At 46.7% G+C, this 21,187-nt stretch overlaps 1 protein-coding gene across 3 annotated transcripts in view; it reads right to left on the reverse strand.

Moving 5' to 3' along the window:
• LOC142599204 (protein FAM219A-like) overlaps positions 1–21,187 on the reverse strand; it is a 152,644-nt gene that overhangs the window by 18,664 nt on the left and 112,793 nt on the right. For all 3 annotated transcript variants that reach the window (XM_075739131.1, XM_075739130.1, XM_075739132.1), the window contains exon 3: positions 6,473–6,575. In XM_075739131.1, the coding sequence (XP_075595246.1) occupies positions 6,473–6,575 (103 nt within the window). The remainder of the gene's footprint in view (positions 1–6,472; positions 6,576–21,187) is intronic.

A 21,187-nucleotide genomic window follows, 5' to 3' on the forward strand; every position in this document is an offset into this window, starting at 1 on the left:
CTATCTCAACAGTACTGAGTACAAAGGGATAATCGCTTCCCTAGTCCTGCTGGCCACACAATTTCTGATACAAGTCAGGATGCTGTTGGCTGCCTTGGCCACCTGGGCACACTGCTGGCTCATATTCAGTTGGCTGTCGACCAACATCCTCCAGGTCCTTCTCTGCCAGGCAGCTTTCCAGCCACTCTTCCCCAAACCTGTAGTGTTGCCTGGGGTTGTTGTGACCCAAGTGCAGGACTTGGCACTTAGCACTGTTGAACCTCATACAGTTGGCCTCGGCCCATTGATCCAGCCTGTCCAGATCCCTCTGTAGAGCCTTCCTACCCTCAAGCAGCTCAACACTCCTGCCCAATTTGGTGTCGTCTGCAAACTTATTGAGGGTGCACTCAATCCCCTCATCCAGATCACTGATAAAGATATTAAAGAGAACTGGCCCCAATACTGAGCCCTGGGGAACATCACTTGTGACCAGCCACCAACTGGATTTAACTCTGTTTGCCACAACTCTCTGGGCCTGGCCATCCAGCCATTTTTTTACCCAGTGAAGAGTATGCCCGTCCAAGCCATGAGCAACCAGTTCCTCCAGGAGAATGCTGTAGGAAACGGTGTCAAAGACTTTACTAAAGCCCAGGTAAACAACATCCACAGCCTTTCCCTCATCCACTAAGTGGGTCACCTTGTCATAGAAGGAGATCAGGTTAGTCAAGCAAGACCTGCCTTTCATAAACTCATCCTGATCACCTGGTTGTCCTGTACATGCTGCATGATGGCACTCAAGATGATCTGTTCCATAATCTTCCCTGGCACTGAGGTCAGACTGACAGGCCTGTAGTTCCTTGGACTCTCCTTCCAGCCCTTCTTGTAGATGGGTGTCATATTGGCTAACTCTCAGTCAACTGGGACCTCCCTGCTTAGCCAGGACTGTTGATAAATGATGGAAAGTGGCTCGGTGAGCACTTCCACCAGCTCCCACAGTACCCTTGGCCCCATAGACTTGCATGTGTCTATATGCCAAGTACAAGTCAAGTCCTAAGTCTTGCTTTCAGCCTTTAAAAAGAGGCTTTAAAAAGTGGTGCACCATCAGTCCTTTTTCTTTAGGAACACACTAGTGGAAATAAATAAATTACTCTAGCTGTCATTTCAGCTGTACTTTCTTAAAGGAACAAATTAGTATCAGCATGTATCATTGCTTTCAATAATGGCAATTGGACGCTTTGAAAATGGACAGTCTTGTAGCTTTGAGATCTGAGTGGGGAGTGCTGGTTAAATATAACAACTCCTATATAGTGCCTTCTCCTACTAAAACAGAGCAAGGGAAATAGCAGTTTAGGTCTGTTCTCCAGGAGCTCTGTAGAAATGATGGGTCAAAAGTAGACTTTATTTTCAATTTGAGTGCTGCAATTTTTCCCAGATTGCTATGATAGTATAAATGCTTCTGTGTAATCCGTATCAAGATTTAGTTTTATTGTCTTAGCTTGTCATAGCTGTAGCTTCAGAGATAATTGCATGTCATTAGTAGGCAGAGTCCGTATGTAAATAAAACATAGTATAGTAGGATGCTGGGAACTGCAACACCTTCAAGGGGCTCTAATCAGACTTGGTCAATTCAGGGGGAAAGATACTGTGCATATGCAAGGTAACATTGTGCCAGTCTCTTAGAACTTGCCATTGCAGGGGACTTCTTACTAGCTGTACAGAGTTGTGTTTGAGTTGTCAGGACTATCTTGCTCTACTGTTGCAAGCCATGATGTGTCAGTGTGTTGACCAACTGTCCTAGCTCTGGTATCATTTTTTTGTTACTCCAAAGAACTGTTTTGCTTTTATCAGTTTTTGCATAGAGGCCTCTAATCTCTGGTATTGATACAATTCTCCCACTAGCTGTTGTATGGCAGTTTTCTTTTTTCAACTTCTCTCTCTGGTTTCCTCCACTCATGCCCCTGAAGTCAATTTGAGAAATAAGAGATAAAGGAGAAACCTGTATCTTGATTTTGTTTCAAACTTCAGTAGGTTTATGAGATGAGCAGCATCTTTCCTCAAAAATTGTATTATTACCAGATTGGTATGAAGGAATGGTTGAGATTCTTACAGCTGCTAGTGGAGAGACAATTAATCTTAGATGTTACTTTGGGTTGTTGAAGCCCAGTAACTTCTCCTTATAAGGATCTTCCTGTGATTAGTTCTTGAGACACTGAGAATCACTCCAGTTTTTACTCAGTCTTAGATACTAGATGCTGGCTTTGGTACTGCACCAAGCTTTCAGATGTTTTTTTACTAGATGTTTCCTTTATAATAGTAACTGTAGCAGCTGAAATATTAGAACTATAAGTGTCAATGTAAGTATCAAAATAAATGATTTCATGACATTGCTCTGATAAAACAGAAAAGGTTTCATAGTATGTTGGCTAGCAGTATTAGTGCACACACTTTCACTTTAAGGAAAACCAGGTTGTAAACTTGCAGTGCAATGGCCAGTCTTCAATAAAGTTCTCAGAACGTGGTTAAGATCTGTTTACATGGATGTGTAAACTTAGCTGCCTTGCACCCGATGCAACATTGCTGTGTGCTTCTGTCACTTGTTCAACAGCAAGCTGTATAGTCACAGTTTTGAGTTATAGCCAGAGATGAGTTTGTGGCCATGCATGCCAGGAAATGTCCCAGGACACTGACCACCCCCAGTGTCAGGCTGTGCTTAATGCTGCATATTGAGCAACTCTTACCAAAGCTTTTGAAAACAAATCCAGGGTGGTGGGTTAAAAGTTGCTGGTAAAGCAACTAGCAGAGATTCTTTTTGATCTCCAGAGGAGCTGCTCTTTCAAGTTCATATCTGTCTTGTAGCTCAGAGAAGGGTTTCTATGGATTTAGCTATACTTGTGGTGCTGGGTGAGGACTTTCCTTACCGGATCTCAACCACAGGGTAGCCTTCACTGTGCTGAATGCCCCTTGAATGCAAAGGCCAGGTAGTAGCAAGAGGAAAAGCCAGTATAATTTGGAATGTCTTCTTCAAAAGATTTTCCTTAGCTTTTACAGAACTCATCAATGGCTTAATGTGGCATCCTATTTTTAATGCAGACAACTCCCTTCTGGAATCCTAGTCTTGTCTAGAAAATGAGCAAGAGAAATAACTTTCAGGACTGGGTATTTAGATTGGAGAAATTAAGCTGTGTTACGAGGTCCAGTGAACAGGAGTATGGACTGTCTCACAGTGGCTTTGTTGCAGGCATGCCATCTGGCTAATTATCCAGTGGATGGGGGGAGGCATATGTGGTGGTTCCTTTGCTACCTGCAGGCCTCTGACAAGTTTGGGTAAGCTGGAGTACTTCAGAGCTTGCAAGGTAAAGTCTTCCTGTAAACTGTTTTGCTGTTTTGGTGTAGTTGTACAAAGAAATCAAAAGATTGTGTTTTGGGCCACTCCAAAAGCACACGTGCAGGACTTTCAGTATGTGTCTGATCTGTGGCCACCATCTAAACTTGTCATACCTGCTCATGTAATCTGCTATAACCCCTTTGCCTGCAGTGTCTGCAGCTGGCAAATTGTTTCTACGTATCTAGCCTTGCCCTGAGGAAAAGTTCTTCTCTGGTGAAGGTAAAAACTGCACCCAAGATCCATCCACTGTGGTCTGCTGGAAGGGAGGAGTTTTAAAAATAAAATATTTCTCCTCCAAATTGTTTGAATTCATCCTATCTGTGAACTTTTTATCCCTTTTTCAACAGTTCTTTAGTAGAGAAATTGGACAACTGTTTGTGGAAGACTTTAGTTCTGTCCCAAAATATCTAGGAGCTTGGTAAGAGTTACAAACTTCCTGATCATAGAATGGTAGGGGTTAGAAGTGACCTCTGGAGATCATCTAGGCCAACCCCCCTCCTAAAGCAGGATCACCTAGAGCAGGCCGCACAGGATTGCGTCCAGGTGGGTTTTGAATATCTCCAGAGAAGGAGACTCCACAACCTCCCTGGGCAGCCTGTTCCAGTGCTTGGTCACCCTCAAAGTAAAGAAGTTTTTCCCTCATATGTGGATGGAACTTCCTGTGTTCCAGTTTGTGCACATTGCCCCTTGTCCTGTCACTCGGCACCACTGAAAAGAGTCTGGCCCCCATCCTCTAGACATCCACCCTTTAGATATTTATAAGCATTGATGAGATTCCCCTCTCAGTCTTGTCTTCTCTTCTCCAGGCTAAACAGACCCAGCTCTCTCAGCCTTTCTTCATAAGAGCGATGCTCCAGTCCCCTAATCATCTTTGTAGCCCTCTGCTGGACTCTCTCCAGTAGTTCCCTGTCTTTCTTGAACTGGGGAAGCCCAGAACTGGACACAGAACTCCAGATGTGGCCTCACCAGGGCAGAGTAGAGGGGGAGGATAACCTCCCTCGACCTGCTGGCCACACTCTTCTTAATGCACCCCAGGATACCATTGGCTGCCTTGGCCAGAAGGGCACATTGCTGGCTCATGGTTAACTTGTTGTCCACCAGGACTCCCAGGTCCTTCTCTGCAGCGCTGCTTCCCAGCAGGTCAACCCCTAACCTGTACCGGTGCTTGGGGTTATTCCTCCCTAGGTGCAGGACCCTACACTTGCCCTTGTTGAATTTCATATGGTTCCTCTCTGCCCAACTCTCTAGCCTGTCCAGGTCTCACTGAATGGCAGCACAGCCTTCTGGTGTATCAGCCACTCCTCCCAGTTTTGTATCGTCAGCAAACTTGCTGAGGGTACACTCTGTCCCCTCGTCCAGGTCATTGATGAATATCTTGAATAAGACCAGACCCAGTACTGACCCTTGGGGCACACTGCTAGATACAGGCCTCCAACTGGACTCTGTGCCACTTATCACAACCCTCTGAGCCCTGCCATTCAGCCAGTTCTCAATCCGCCTCACTGTCCACTCATCTATCCCACACTTCCTAACCTTACTTATGAGGATGTTATGGGAGACAGTGTCATAATCCTTGTTCAAGTCAAGGTAAACAACATCCACTGCTCTCCCTTCATCCACCCAGCCAGTCATGCCATCATAGAAGGCTATCATCAGATTGGTCAGGCATGATTTCCTCTTGGTGAATCCATGTTGACCACCCATCCTTTTGTCGATGGGTGTCACTGCTCTGCCCTTCCCCACCCAAATCACTCTTCTTTCCGTCAGCAGCTTGGAAACAGCAGCCTCTCCAAGCAGAAGTTACTAATTTTACAGGTAGGCACCTGTACTTATCCCATCTTCTCTCCCTTACCATCTTCTTCCACTAATTTCAGTGTTTCTAAATTTCTCAAGCAGCAACTCTCCTACCATTCATCTTGAGAACTAGCGTGCAGCCTGTTACCAAAAGAAACCAAGTTTTTCCAGCTTGTATTTGGAAGAGGAGGAGATGCATGGAAAAGCCAGCTGAGAGCATCTGCCGAATTTCTTGCTGCCACTAAGGGCCTGGCTCCTTTATATGGTCTCAACAACCAAACACAGAGCAGTGAGCAATGCAGTGTATTCCAACAACATCGCAGGGGCTTACAAATAAAACTTGACAAAGTCCTGGCATGATTTATGACTACTATTGTGGGGTTTGGGAATTAACAAGGAACCTCATCTGTTGGATGTGTTGCATACAGAGAGGCTCTGACCTGCAGCTCCTGTTCTACTTAATATATGGTAATCCATGCAACTTTCTCATTCATCAATGAACACACAGCATTCATGCAGATTCTGCTGTCATTCTAAGTGAGGTCCTCCACTAAAACCTGCCATCTTTCTAGTAGCATGCAAAGCGTGCAATCCTGTGGACTCAGGGGGGTTCCTTCCTCCTGAATGCAGGGAAGTGATACACTGGTGTACTAAAGTTGCATGGTAAAAATAGAAATACTCTAAAAGAAAGAGAAAGTATTCAGCCAAGAACATCTCTTTTACAGTGGTTTATAGCACTGTCTGATACTGTCACACAGAGATGTGTCAAAGCAGCTCCAGCAAAGTATGACCATGCTGCTCAAAGTGCAGAGGAGATGTACAGCAAAGAACACAGATGGATTATTCACAAGCCTTTGTTAAGTCAATCAGTATGGGGAAGGGGTCATCATCAAAAAGGAACAGGGGAACTACTGGGATAAAAGCAGCCAAGGCAAAACTAAGGTCTAAACCAGTTTGCGTTACATGAAGCAGCGTCGTACACTCTCCTGCTGACAGAATTATGCGTTACGTGAGGCTACCCAGAACATGCAAGACAGCCATATCAAACCCCTGATTTCAACTAGGCTGGGATGCCTCTGCATTCTTCAGGCTGCGCTGTCACCAGTCCTGGGCCCAGCTGTCCCTGCATCTCCCCAGGCAATGGGATGCAACACAGCACAGAGCATCTGGGCCTGCCAGCTCCGGGAAGGTTCATCACTGCTCTCGCAGAGTGTTTGGCAGTAGGCAAATAGCAATGAACATCATCCTTGCCCATCCTAAGGTCATTAGGGATTGCAGCTTAGAGCACAGCTGAATGCTTTTCCAGTCCTTTACCTTGTTCGTGCCATTACATTGTTCTTCTTGGGCTGCTGATTAACTGGACTTCCCATGTTGTTATTCTTCAGGGAGCCCTTCTGAGCCAGCTCCCTCTGCTTCTCTGCATATAGGAATCAAAGGGGAAAAGCAAAATTAGGGCAACAGCCTGACTGACCACCATACAGCTGCAGAAACCTAGATTTGATAGCAGCAAAAGGCATAGCAGAATTAATAGCAAAGGACATGAGCTCTCCATCTCCTAAGCAGGGACACTGCAAAGGCCAGACGAGCTGTGTCCCGTTGCTTCCAAGGTCTCCAGGGGCTAAAGCTAACATACCCCAAATCACAGCAGCTTGTTAACACCACCAAACTAAGGTGGTCATGGAGATTCTGGATGAGAACCAGCTGGGGCAAAGAAAGGACAGAGACCTTGCCTCTATCTGCACCTGGTTGCTGCATGGACTCTAAGACTGTGCTTTGTGCTGGTGTGGTGGGTTGACCCTGGCTGGAGGCCAGGTGCCCACCAAAGCCACATTATCACTCCCCCCTCCTCAGGTGGACAGGGGAGAGAAAATATAACGAAAGGTTTGTGGGTTGAGATAAAGACAGGGAGAGATCACTCACAAATTATCGTCACAGGCAAAACAGACTCAACTTAGAAAATACTTCATCTAATTTATTACCAAGCAAAACAGAGTAGAGGAATGAGAAATAAACCCAAATCTGAAAACACCTCCTCCCACCCCTCCCTTCTTCCCGGGCTCAACTTTACTCCCGATTTCTCTACCTACTCCCCTCCAGCAGCACAAGGGGACAGGGAATAGGGGTTGCGGTCAGTTCATCACACATTGTCTCTGCCACTCCTTCCTCCTCAGGGGGAGGACTCCTCACACTCTTCCCCTGCTCCAGTGTGGAGTCCCTCTCATGGGAAACAGTCCTCCATGAGCTTCTCCAGCGTGAGTCCTTCCCATGGGCTACAGTTCTTCACGAACTGCTCCACTGTGGATCACTTCCACAGGGTCCAAACCTTCAGGACCTGATTGCTCCAGCGTGGGTCCCCCACAAGGTTACAGCCTCCTTTGGGTATCTCCACCTGCTCTGGTGTGGGGTCCACCACGGGCTACAGGTGGATATCTATCTGCTCCACCGCCATCCTCCGTGGGCTGCAGAGGGACAGCCTGCTTCACCATGATCTTCACCACAGGCTGCAGAGGAATCTCTGCTCCCATGCCTGGAGCATCTCCTCCCCCTCCTTCTGCACTGACCTTGGTGTCTGCAGAGTTTCTCACATCTTTTCACTCCTCTCTGGATGCGAAACCCACTGCTCCTTTTTTTTTTTTTTCTTCTTAAATATGTTATCAGAGGTGCTACCACTGTCACTGATTGGCTTGGCCTTGGCCAGCGATAGGTCTGTCATCGAGCCGGCTGGCATTGGCTCTATCAGACATAGGAGAAGCTTCTAGCAGCTTTTCACAGAAGCCACCCCTGTAGCCCCCCCTGCTACCAAAACATTGCCGTGCAAATCCAATACAGCTGGACAAGGGAATTTATACTTTTACTTTTTCTCCTCCCATTGAGGCTGCCACTGAGGGGTGCGGTGGGGATAGAGAAGTGTCTGCATCAAAGCAGCACCACCACCATTTAGTGTTAGTCCAGCCTAGCTTGACAGCAGGCCTGAATTATTACCGTTTCCCTGGACGGCAACTCAACAGACTAACACACCCCACAGCAAAAAATGTTGCTGCCTCCCTGCTTCTCTTCCTGGCAACCTGTAATGTCCCCCATATGTCTTTCTCTTTTATCTCACATTGATTCTTGAGAGCTTGCTTGCTTTATTTTAAAAAAAGTGCAAAAACCCTTTTGCAGCTGTATTTTTAAATAGGATATTGTTTGTTTAAATTTTCATAGCTTGTTCTTTCTATCTTCCTTTTCTGTCCTATTAAACTGTCTTTATCTCAATCCTCAAGTTTTACTTTTTTTTTGGTTACTTTTCAATTCTCTCCCATTCTCACATCTCACTGTATGTGGGGGGGAGGGGGAGTGAGCAAACAGCTGTGTGGTTGTTTTAGCTGCCAACCGGGCTAATCCATGACAGTCCTTTTTGGCACCCAATGTGGGGCACGAAGGGTTGAAATAACAACAGATCTGACCAGAGTGTGTTAAAACAAATTAGTTGTAAGCATTCATTATATTAGTTTAATAGTTGCTGGACACAACGTTGTATTATTTGTTCACATGGTTGTGTAAAGTAATTCCTTACTTGTATTATGTATTCCCTATGGTGCTGTTTATCATCTTTGGGAGGTGGATGAGGTTTTTCATTTTGCTGCACTGAGTACTACTCGCTTATGATAAGATAACATTATTGGCCATGAAAATGATTTGGTATATGTATTCAGCATTGCTGTCATTTCCGTACCTTGGGCGCTATCTCCCAGGAATTATTAACAATCACACTCTTTACCTGTTTTACCTGGAGAACCAATCTATGGAGTAGACAGGGGGGAATACCTTCACCTTTACCTTCCCTTTCTCCTTCAGGCTAGTTACAACAGCTCTTGAGAATTTTGAATATCCTTGGGATGTTCAGGCCAGCATGCTTATATTGCTAGGTTTCCTGAATGTGTTTCAGGTCTTGTTTAGAGTTAAACAACTATTTAAGAATACTGCCCAGAGATCTGTCCTGAGGCCGGATAGTTATGAGTGGCAGGGTGTGTGGGATAGTATGGGCAAATGCCTAGGATGGTGGGTACCTCCAGTGTTTTGGAACTTTACCCCTGAACAAGTGCAGAATCCTGAAAAACTAGTAGAATATTTGGAAAAAGTATGCTGTCACCCTGTCGATTCCAGACAGACAGAATTCGCTGCAATGTGCTGGCACCTGGCCCATGCCTACTGAGCTCTGTTCAACACTATTCAGTACCCTCAAAGGGAAAAGAAGGTCTCAATCTGACGACAAAATGACAGGCACTACAGTCATTCCTGCAGCAGGCACGGTGATTACTCCAACCCCCCCGGGACAAGCACTGCAGTTACTCCAACCCCTGCAACAGTCACTGCAACTATTCCAACCCTGGCGACAGGCACTGCAGCTGAACCAGAGAATCAACCTGTGCCAGTATCAGTCACCTCTATATAGGAGAAGAAAAAAATCAGCTCGCTTAGTAAAGGATGACGATGAACCAGGGTCATCATGAGAACAGGAAGAAGAGGCAGAACCAGAGGTAATCACTCGATCACTGTCCCTGAGTGAGCTGCGAGATATGCGAAAAGATTACAGCTGTTTTTCAGGCGAGCACATTGTCACCTGGCTGCTCCGATGCTGGGATAACGGGGCCAGTAGCCTGGAATTAGAGGGTAGGGAAGCCAAGAGGGAAGGGGGCATTGACAAGGTGATCGCAACAAAAAACACAAGCCCTCAGCCTCTGGAGGCGACTCCTGTCAAGTGTGATGGAAAGGTATCCCTTCAGTGAAGATGTTGTATGTTGTCCAGGAAAGTGGGCCACCGTGGAGAGAGGTATCCAGTACCTGAGGGAATTAGCCATGCAGGAGATGTTTTATTATGATCCGGACAACGGGCAGTTACCCACAGATCCTGATGAAGTACAATGTACCTGACCCATGTGGTGGAAGTTTGTACAGAGTGCACCATCATTGTACGCCAACTCACTGGCAGTAATGGACTGGAAAAGCAAAGAGGCTCCAACAGTGGATGAAGTGGCTGGCTGATTCCAGCAATACAAAGGAAGTCTCTCTTCCTCCCTAGTCTCGGCTGTGGAGAAACTGTCCCGGGAGGTCCAGCAACTCAAAGAGGATATGTCCTACTCCCCACCTGTGCAGAGCAGTATCTCAGCTATTAGGAGTAAGTGTTCCTCTGCTCAAGAGAGAGGATATAGTGGGTACACACCATGAGGCACCCTGTGGATTTACCTGCGTGACCACAGAGAGACATGAGGAAGTGGGATGGAAAACCTACGTCGACCCTAGAAGCACGAGTGAGTTGCAGGGAAAAACCAATCACAAAAGGGGATTCTTCAAGGAAAAATGCCACTCTAGTTCCCAGCAGGCAGTTCCCCAGACCAGGTGAAAGGCCTACTCATAATTCTGATCCTCTTGAAGGGACTTCTAAGTCCTTTTTGCAAGAAGTGAGTAGCGAATACGATGAGCAGGATTAGAGGGGCCCTGCCTCCAGCCAGGTGGAGGAGAGGGACAACCAGGTTTATTGGACTGTGTGGATCCGATGGCCTGGCACGTCAGATTCACAAGAGTATAAGGCTCTAGTGGACACTGGTGCACAGTGTACCCTACTGCCATCAAGCCATGAAGGGGCAGAACCCATCTCTATTTCTGGAGTGACAGGGGGATCCCAGCAGCTAACTGTATTAGAAGCCGAAGTTAGCCTAACTGGGAATGAGTGGCTATCCTGGTTCCGGCTAGGATAGAGTTAATTTTCACCAGAAGCTGGGACTGGACACAGCCAGGACAGGTGACCCAAACTAGCCAAAGTGGTATTCCATACCATATGATGTCATGCTCAGCATAAAAGGGGGCTAGTCAGGGAGGGGCAGCATGGCTCCTGGATGGACTCCAGGAAGGTCTGACTATGTGGTTGTTGGGTCAGCAAATTTCATTGTGTATCACCTGCTTTGTATATTCTAAGTACTGTTGTTTTATTTTCTCTTTTCCTTTGCTGTCCTAGTAAACTGTCCTTATCCCAACCTATGAGTTTTACCTTTTTCTTCTGATTCTCCTCTCCATCCCACCATGGGGGCGGGAGGGGGGAGTGAGCGGCTGCGTGGTGCTTAGGTGCAGGCTGGGGCTAAACCACAACAGTCCTTTTTGGCGCCCACTGCTGGCCCACAGGCAGCCTCGATGGAGAGAGGATGGGTGCTAAAGCACTGCTGGCCTGAGCAAGGTTTAACACTGCCTTTTTGGGGGACTGTAAAAGGGAGTCTGGGTAAAGCAAAGAGGAGGCAGGTATAACCTAGACTCTGAATGTCAGACCCCGTGTCTCACTCCACACATTACTAACCTTTTTGCAAAGACTTGTGCTTTTCTGTCTTGCTGCAGCTAAAGGCCTGATGAGATCCCACTGATTGCCAAATGAGCCTACCTCCCCCAAACAGCAGGCAGGGGAGGTTTCAGTCTGCCTCCCAGCTGCTTGCTCTCACCACTGTAGCATTAAATGAGATTGCTGGCAACGCTGCAGATGCCAAGTCCCTGCTATCTGACCCACTCTCCTAAATGACTCAGTGAAGCAGAAATTCTGGCAGACCAACATTTTTACCTCCCTCCTTGATGGCCAGCTGTATGTGCAGAAGGGAGGAAAAATCCTAGCTTGGATTTGCTTATCAAAAGACCATTAGCTAAGGATTTTCTACAGCATTTCTAAGACAGAAAGGAGCAGACAAGCAAAAGCAATACAAGAATTATTGTAATTTCTGTGCCCCATGCATGCCTGGGTCAGGTTTGTGTTGGGCCACAGTGCATGCATATTCAGCTTTACTCAGCACATACATTTTTGTGAGCTGAAATCACCAACTGCTTACAAACATAAGGTTTATTGTGATATAGTTACCTGTTTGGCTGCCTGACTGGAGCTGGAGGTGAGATGAGAGGAACAGAAGAGTTGTAAGAGTAGAAGAAAAGAGGAGAGAAACAGCCTGAGAGTCTCAGCAAGCAAAGCTTTATTGCAGTAGCGCTAAGGGACTAGTGAGTGTGTATAGAGGACATGTAGTTCCTTGCTTGAGGAAATTAAAGACAGAAAACAGACTGTACATAAGGAGTACAGGCAGCTAAAATAGTAGGTGTTTCAGTGGTTCCAACTTCAGTTTGAATTATCTTTCAATAATTAAGATTTACAACAGGCTTTAACTTGTACACACAGATACTTAAGCACAGCAAAAGCAGGTTTGATTTAACGATGAAAAAGTGGAGCAAGGAGGGTTAGCTTTTTTCCTTGATAAAAACTTTGCCATAGTCTGTGCTAATTCAAATCCCTTTTAAAATACTTTATAAGAAATGACCTGCCTGCTCTTCAGCCAGGTGGTGCTGCCAGGTGGACAGGCAGAGGTGAAGGGGAGGGAAGAGGAGCAGGCAGCAAGGAGATGCTGGCTGGGTACTGCACGTCTGCTGCTGGAGCGGGCAGCAGGATGTGCGAGGAACAAAACCCTACAGACTGCAATTTAGAGCAAAAGATGTGAGGAGCCGAGGGTTGTTATCTTAAAGCATGGTGGGATTTCAGAGAGCCTTTGCAGAGATACAAGCCTGCTTTGTTTTTCTTTTTGCTATGCGTTTTTGTAAAGAAAATAATTTTCCTATTCATAATCTGTTTTGAATCAAGAACACAGATTACCATTGCTAACCAATTGCATGCAGGGCTAGTAGTATGAGCTGTCATCTTTTTTGCCTCATTATTTCTATCCGTACAAGCATCAGCAACTTTAAGTCATATTGAATCTCAAATTACCCTGGGGACAGAAAGTAAGGGTAATGTGATTATCTGTCCTGGAGATAACTTCAGTGTGAAGTAACATCAGAAACTCTCTCTCTGAATGCATAAGCTGGGGCATCTGCAGGAGCCGGGGAGCAGGAATGAGCTACCAGTTCCCCCAAGGCAAGAAGTTCAAGCAAGTGCAGGGAAGATGAAGGAACCGTGGTGTGTACACACACACATGCACAATCAATAACGCTCTCAAGCCTGGAATCTCTTTCTCATGCACAATATGCTGGAAAGAGCCTGGCTTTTGCCAAGACCCAAACAGAAACAGCTTTAACACTCAGATTTCCTGACAGTCTCTCCACCCCACTGATGCTGGCACATGCAGTGCTCAAAGAGGACCGGGAAAAGCTATGAGCAGAGCGAAAGGGTGGCAGAAAATACTCTCTAGTTTCAACAGGTCTTTGTGGCTGCTACAAATACAATTTGTTTGGAAAAAGCAGGGATTATCTTGCATTTAGAGGAGAAAGCAGAAAAATTTGAAGTTATAGCAAACATAATATGATGGGTTTGGATTTACAGTAGAATTGCCTTAAAACCCTGATTCTGTCTTGGTAGTTTTGAGTCATCGTTATATCCTTTGTGAAGTAATAGAGTGAACCTTGCCATTGAACTTTGTTAAGTTGCACTTTTACCACATCATATTTCAATAAAACCACTTTTGCTGATACCTTTGACAGTGGTTCTTTAAGCAGTCTAAATCATCCATTCGCAGCAAATTGGCGTAGTTGGCAGGATCCTAAATCAGGATTCGTGACAGAACCAAAACTGATGGACACGATGAAGTCTAACTGTGCTAACTGGGCAAAAAAATGTGCTTAGTTTGTTGCTGCTGCTGCTTCTATCCTACTTCTCCACCATTTCATGTGGTACATCTCCCTAACTGGCACATTAAGAGCTTGGCTATGGAGGTGGTGCTTTAGCTGCATTACTTACTGTGCCTGGCACGCTGGGGCTCTGCTGTGCACAGCTGGGTGTAACGCTGGCTGCTGGTTCAGAGGAAAAGAGCTCCTTGGATGTTCCTCTGTTCATGCTTGGCTGAAGTCTGTGTCCAAGACTACCAGGGTATCCTCATCTAACAAGGACCCTGCTATTGCCAGGACACACACTATCAATGACATCCTCATCTATTCTGCTCTCCTGCTGTGGCACACCAAAGTTTGTGTGTTTTTCTGAGCTCTAGTCTCCAAAGGATCCTTTAAGATCTCAGAGAAGCAACAAGAAGTTTTCAGGGTGCTGTGAGCATCCTCTGTGCACAAGGACAACAGTTAAAAAACAAGAATTGCAGTGAACTTCCTATACCAGCACAAATTCCTTCCCTTTAAGAAGTGTGTATTATTTCTACATGTTATTTCTTTAATAGAGCCCTGATCTGCTGAGAGAGCATGTTAGCCCCAACACTCAATAAGCAGACAGTAACCTTTCCCAGTTAAGAGCTGAGTGTGCAGCACAGAGAAGACAAAGAGGGAGCCTACATTACTGAACAGTCAGAACAACTTAAATTAACCATCAGGTACAGTTTAAGGCTCATAATTAATAAATCAAACACAGAAAAAAAATGCATCATCCAATATAGTCTGCAGATGCTGTGGTCTGTTCTGGAACCAGTTTACATTAATTACACTGGGATCTACTTGCTTCCCTTGAGTGATACACAGAAACTCATCTACCTATGGAGACATTAGAAGGAATTACAGAAATAGTAACACCTGGGTAATTCAGAATTGGGGAAATGTTCCCCTGTGGTGGGCCAGAGGAACAGGTGTGTCCTGGTTTCAGCTGGGATAGAATTAATTTTCTTCCTAGTAGCTGGTATAGTGCTGTGTTTTGGATTTAGGATGAGAATAATGTTGATAACACACTGATATTTTGGTTGTTGCTAGGCAATGTTTACACCAAGTCAAGGACTTTTCAGCTTCTTATACTGCCCTGCCAGCAAGGAGGCTGGTGATGCATGAGAAGCTGGGAGGGGAGACAGCCAGAACAGCTGACCCAAACTGGCTAAAGGGATATTCCATACCATATAACATCATGCTCAGTATATAACTTGGGGGAAGCTGGCTGGGGGCTGGGACCATGGCTCAGGAACTAGCTGGGCATCAGTGGTCTGTAGTTGGTGAGCAATTGTGCTGTGAATCACTTGTTTTGTGTATTCTTTTATCACATTATTATTTTTATTATTATTATTTTCCTTTTCTGTCATATTAAACTGCCTTTATCTCAACCCATGAGTTTTACCTTTTTTTTTCTGATTCTCTTCCCCCATCCTGCTCTGAGGGGGGGTGGTGGTGTGGTGGTGTTGTGTATGAATGGCTGTGTAGTTGTTTTAGCTGCCTGTCAGGTTAAACCACAACAAGGTAGAACCTACATTTAAGTACACAGGGCTCTGAGAAGCCAGAAAACTTAGTACTATTGTCCTTTTCTGTGTTGATTTTGGTCAAAGATGTCAACACCTGAGCAGGCAGCCTTGTTAACTCAGCTGGTGTTAGTCTTTAAATGTTAGGAACAAGGTGTAAATCACCTTTGGGGACATCACTCTCTTTTAAACCAGCTAAGTACTTCATAGAAAACAGTGATGAGAGTAACATGTACTGTGTAATGAGACCTCTGAACAGACCACCAGCTTATCACTGCTGTGGTGCTGTCTGCTGGGGTTAGGCTTTGCTAGACTGGGTAGGTTTTATTCTAATCACTATTTCAATTACTGAATTTTTCCCTCCTATCAGAGAATCTCAATATTTTGCTTAACTTGTTTTGCCTCACAACCTTCTGCTAGTGAAATAAACAGGAGATATATGAGCTGCTTCTCATATTTGAGGTGACAGATTATGATGGGTCAGGGCAGTACAAAGAAGAGAACTGGTAATTTGCAGCTCTGTTTTCCTGCTTCAGGCACAAACTCCCGGTTCAGACTCCAGATGCTTTGGCTCATTCTCATTACAAAGTAAAATAATTTGTGTAGAAGCAGATCTTCAGGATTAGCTCACTTTCCTAGACTATCAGACCTGTAGGTACTGTAGAAATTTGGAGTAGCCAAAGGATGGCAAGATAACGCCCATCAAAATGATTTGACTACTTTACAGCCTCCTCCTTCATGACTTCTTATCTGAAGGCATATTAGCCAAGAGTGGTGTGTGTGCAGCACAAGATGTGAGTGGGTGTGTGTCTATGAGCTTGTGAGGTGCATGGGTACCAAGTAACATGTCATGGGAGAGGTGCACATATGATGGTGGAGGGCAGGGAAGGCCAGTAAAGCCCTGATGGGGTGGCATTTAAAAAAAAAAAAAAAAAAAAGCAAATTGCAGTGACAAAAAGACTAGGCACATCTGGTGAACATCATGCCACATCATGCTCATATTCATGTACCCATGCTTTGTGCCTAAGCTTTGCTGACTGGTACCTCCCTTCCCAACATCTCACCCACTTACATACTCCCTCCTGCCCAGAGCTCTCTGCTAAACTCCAGTGAATTGCTCTGTTCCAGTTTCTTTTAATGGCTTTACTGTTTACTGGAGCCTGTCAGCTACAGTGTTTCATGCACGTCTTCCCTTGTGCCTCTCTATTTCTCCTCTAACTAATATGCATTAATATGCGTCACAACTGTTTTTCTGCCCTCAGCTTTGCTGCTCTGTCTGCAGACAGCCCTACTGTCCTTAACATGATCCAGCTGTTCAATCTCTCATCCCTTCCAAAAAAGAGCCTAGAGATATCCTACAGGAAGGATGATACAATAAATCACAGACTCACAGAATGATAGGGGTGGGAAGTGACCTCTGGAGATCATCTAGGCCAACCCCCCTCCTAAAGCAGGATCACCTAGAGCAGGCCGCACAGGATTGCGTCCAGGTGGGTTTTGAATATCTCCAGAGAAGGAGACTCCACAACCTCCCTGGGCAGCCTGTTCCAGTGCTTGGTCACCCTCAAAGTAAAGAAGTTTTTCCCTCATATGTGGATGGAACTTCCTGTGTTCCAGTTTGTGCACATTGCCCCTTGTCCTGTCACTCGGCACCACTGAAAAGAGTCTGGCCCCCATCCTCTAGACATCCACCCTTTAGATATTTATAAGCATTGATGAGATTCCCCTCTCAGTCTTGTCTTCTCTTCTCCAGGCTAAACAGACCCAGCTCTCTCAGCCTTTCTTCATAAGAGCGATGCTCCAGTCCCCTAATCATCTTTGTAGCCCTCTGCTGGACTCTCTCCAGTAGTTCCCTGTCTTTCTTGAACTGGGGAAGCCCAGAACTGGACACAGAACTCCAGATGTGGCCTCACCAGGGCAGAGTAGAGGGGGAGGATAACCTCCCTCGACCTGCTGGCCACACTCTTCTTAATGCACCCCAGGATACCATTGGCTGCCTTGGCCAGAAGGGCACATTGCTGGCTCATGGTTAACTTGTTGTCCACCAGGACTCCCAGGTCCTTCTCTGCAGCGCTGCTTCCCAGCAGGTCAACCCCTAACCTGTACCGGTGCTTGGGGTTATTCCTCCCTAGGTGCAGGACCCTACACTTGCCCTTGTTGAATTTCATATGGTTCCTCTCTGCCCAACTCTCTAGCCTGTCCAGGTCTCACTGAATGGCAGCACAGCCTTCTGGTGTATCAGCCACTCCTCCCAGTTTTGTATCGTCAGCAAACTTGCTGAGGGTACACTCTGTCCCCTCGTCCAGGTCATTGATGAATATCTTGAATAAGACCAGACCCAGTACTGACCCTTGGGGCACACCGCTAGATACAGGCCTCCAACTGGACTCTGTGCCACTTATCACAACCCTCTGAGCCCTGCCATTCAGCCAGTTCTCAATCCGCCTCACTGTCCACTCATCTATCCCACACTTCCTAACCTTACTTATGAGGATGTTATGGGAGACAGTGTCATAATCCTTGTTCAAGTCAAGGTAAACAACATCCACTGCTCTCCCTTCATCCACCCAGCCAGTCATGCCATCATAGAAGGCTATCATCAGATTGGTCAGGCATGATTTCCCCTTGGTAAATCTATGTTGACCGCCCCCGATAACCTTCTTTTCCTCCACATGCTTAGAGATGACCCCCAGAATGAGCTTTCCAGGGATGGAGGTGAGGCTGACTGGCCTGTAGTTTCCTGGGTCCTCCTTCTTGCCATTTTTGAAGATCGGAGTGACATTCGCTTTCCTCCAGTCCTCCTGAACCTCTCCTGTTTTCCATGACCTTTCAAAGATGATGGAGAGTGGCACAGCAATAACATCTGCCAGATCCCTGAGCACTCATGGGTGCCAATGGGTGCCATCAGAGCCAATAGATTTGTGGATGTCGAGTTTGCCTAGATGTTCTCTAATCCGATCCTCCTCAGCCAAGGGAAGGTCTTCCTTTCGCAAGACTTTCCCTCCTACCTCCAGGGTCTGGGATTCCTGAGGCCCAGCCTTAGCAGTAAAGACTGAAGCAAAGGCGGCATTCAGTAACTCTGCCTTCTCTGTATCCTCCGTCACCAAGGCACCAACCTCATTCAGCAGTGGGCCTGCATTATCCCTAGTCTTCCTTTTGCTGCTGATGTACTTGAAGAAGCCCTTCTTGTTGTCCTTGACATCTCTTGCCAGATTTAATTCCAAGTGGGCCTTAGCCTTCCTTGTTGCATCCCTACACACTCTGACTACATCCCTATATTCCTCCCAAGTGGCCAGTCCCTTTTTCCACGTTCTGTAAACTTCCTTCTTCCCTTTGTGTTTTTCCAGAAGCTCCTTGCTCATCCATGCAGGTCTCTTGCCTCCTTTGATTGATTTTTTACTCATAGGGATGCACTGATCTTGAGCTTGGAGGAAGTGGTGCTTGAATATTGACCAGCTCTCTTGGACCCTCCCTGCCTTCTAGAGCCTTAACCCATGGGATTCTCCCAAGCAGGTAGGTCTCTGAAGAGGCCAAAGTTAGCTCTCCTGAAGTCCAGGGTTGTAATCCTACTTATTGCCCTGCTCCTTCCACACAGGATCCTGAACTCCACCATCTCATGGTCACTGCAGCCAAGACTGCCCCCAACCTTTAGATCTTCAACCAGTCCTTCTTTGTTAGTACAAGGTCCAGCAGCACATCTCTCCTCATGGGGTCCTCTACCACCTGTGTCAAAAAGTTATCATCAGTGCTCTGCAGGAACCTCCTGGACTGAGTGTGCCTGGCTGTGTTGCCTTTCCAGCAAATATCAGGGTGGTGGAAGTCCCCCATGACAACCAGGGCCTGTGATCGTGGGGCTACTTCCAGCTGTCTGTAGAAGGCCTCATCAACTTCCTCTTCCTGATCAGGTGGCCTGTAGTAAACACCCACAACAGTGTCACCCATATTAGCCTGCCCCTTAATCCTTACCCATAAGCTCTCGACTCTTTCTTCATTCACCCCTAAGCAGAACTTGATACATTCCAGTTGCTCTCTCACATAAAGAACAACTCCACCACCTCGCCTTGCTGGCCTGTCTTTCCTAAAAAGTATGTAGCCATCCATGACAGCATTCCAGTCATGCGAGCTGTCCCACCGTGTCTCTGTAATTGCAATGAGATCATGGCCCTGCAACTGCACACAGACCTCTAGTTCTTCCTGTTTATTCCCCATGCTGCATGTGTTGGTGTACAAGCATTTCAGAGAGGTAATGTTTTGGTTTTGCGTGGCGAGGTTTTGGTAGCAGGGCAGTTACAGGGGTGGCTTCTGCTAGAAGTTGCTAGAAGCTTCCCCTATGTCCGAGAGAGCCAATGCCAGCCGGCTCCAAGATGGACCTGCTGCTGGCCAAGGCCAAGCCAATCAGCGACAGTGGTAGTGCCTCTGTGATAACATATTTAAGAAGGAAAAAAGAAGAAAAAGAAAAAAAAAAAGGAGCAGCAGTTTTTGCAGGCAGAGAGAGGAGTGAGAAGATGTGAGAAACTTTGCAGACACCAAGGTCAATGAAGAAGGAGGCAGAGGAGGTGCTCCAAGCGCTGGAGCAGATATTGCCCTGTAGCCTGTGGTGAAGACCATGGTGAGGCAGGCTGTCCCCCTGCAGCCCATGGAGGATGATGGTGGAGCAGATATCCACCTGCAGCCCATGGAGGACCCCACACCAGAGCAGGTGGAGACACCTGAAGGAGGCTGTGACCCCATGGGAAGCCCACACTGGAGCAGGCTCCTGGCAGGACCTGTGGACACGTGGAGAGAGGAGCCCACGCCAGAGCAGGTTTGCTGGCAGGACTTGTGACCCCGTGGGGGACCCATGCTGGAGCAGTTCGTGAAGAACTGCAGCCTGTGGGAAGGACTCACGCTGGAGAAAGTTTGTGGAGGACTGTCTCCCATGGGAGGGACTCCACACTGGAGCAGGGGAAGAGTGTGAGGAGTCCTCCCCCTGAGGAGGAAGGAGTGGCAGAGACAATGTGTGATGAACTGACCGCAATCCCTATTCCCTGTCCCCTTGTGCTGCTGGAGGGGAGTAGGTAGAGAAATCGGGAGTAAAGTTGAGCCCGGGAAGAAGGGAGGGGTGGGAGGAGGTGTTTTAAGATTTGGGTTTATTTCTCATTCCTCTACTCTGTTTTGCTTGGTAATAAATTAGATGAAGTATTTTCTAAGTTGAGTCTGTTTTGCCTGTGATGATAATTGGTGAGTGATCTCTCCCTGTCTTTATCTCAACCCACAAACCTTTCGTTATATTTTCTCTCCCCTGTCCACCTGAGGAGGGGGGAGTGATAGTGTGGCTTTGGTAGGCACCTGGCCTCCAGCCAGGGTCAATATACCACAGGTAATCGAGCATGGAGATTTCCCTGGAGGGGTGCAAGAGGGTCCACCATAGCCATACACACCCTTGAGGTGGTTGGCCTTCTGGTTCTCCTCTTGGGAGGCAGTTAATGAACATTTGTTGCTGCTCTGGTTAGCCTGGCTTATTCCCCAGTTGGATCCGATGGCATGAGCACTGCCACTTCGGACCCTGCCCCCCGAGTCCTTCAGTTTAAAGCCTGCCTCACCAAGTTGGCCAGCCTACTGCCAAAGATTCCCTTGCCTCTTCTAGACAGGTGGATCCCATCCCTCCCTAACAGGTTATAGTCATCAAATAATGTCCCATTGCCATAAAAGCCAAAACCCTCGCGACAGCTCCATGCACGTAGCCAGGAGTTGATATGCATTATACATCTATTTCTGACTGCACCCTTTCCTCCAACTGGTAGAATGGAGGAAAAGATAACTTGGGCACCAATATTTTTCACTTGCACCCCCAGGGCTTTATAGTCTTCCTTGATTCTGCCCAGGTTCCGGCTTGCGG

The sequence above is a fragment of the Balearica regulorum genome, chromosome W (genome assembly GCF_011004875.1).
Source record: "Balearica regulorum gibbericeps isolate bBalReg1 chromosome W, bBalReg1.pri, whole genome shotgun sequence".
Lineage (NCBI taxonomy): Eukaryota > Metazoa > Chordata > Aves > Gruiformes > Gruidae > Balearica > Balearica regulorum.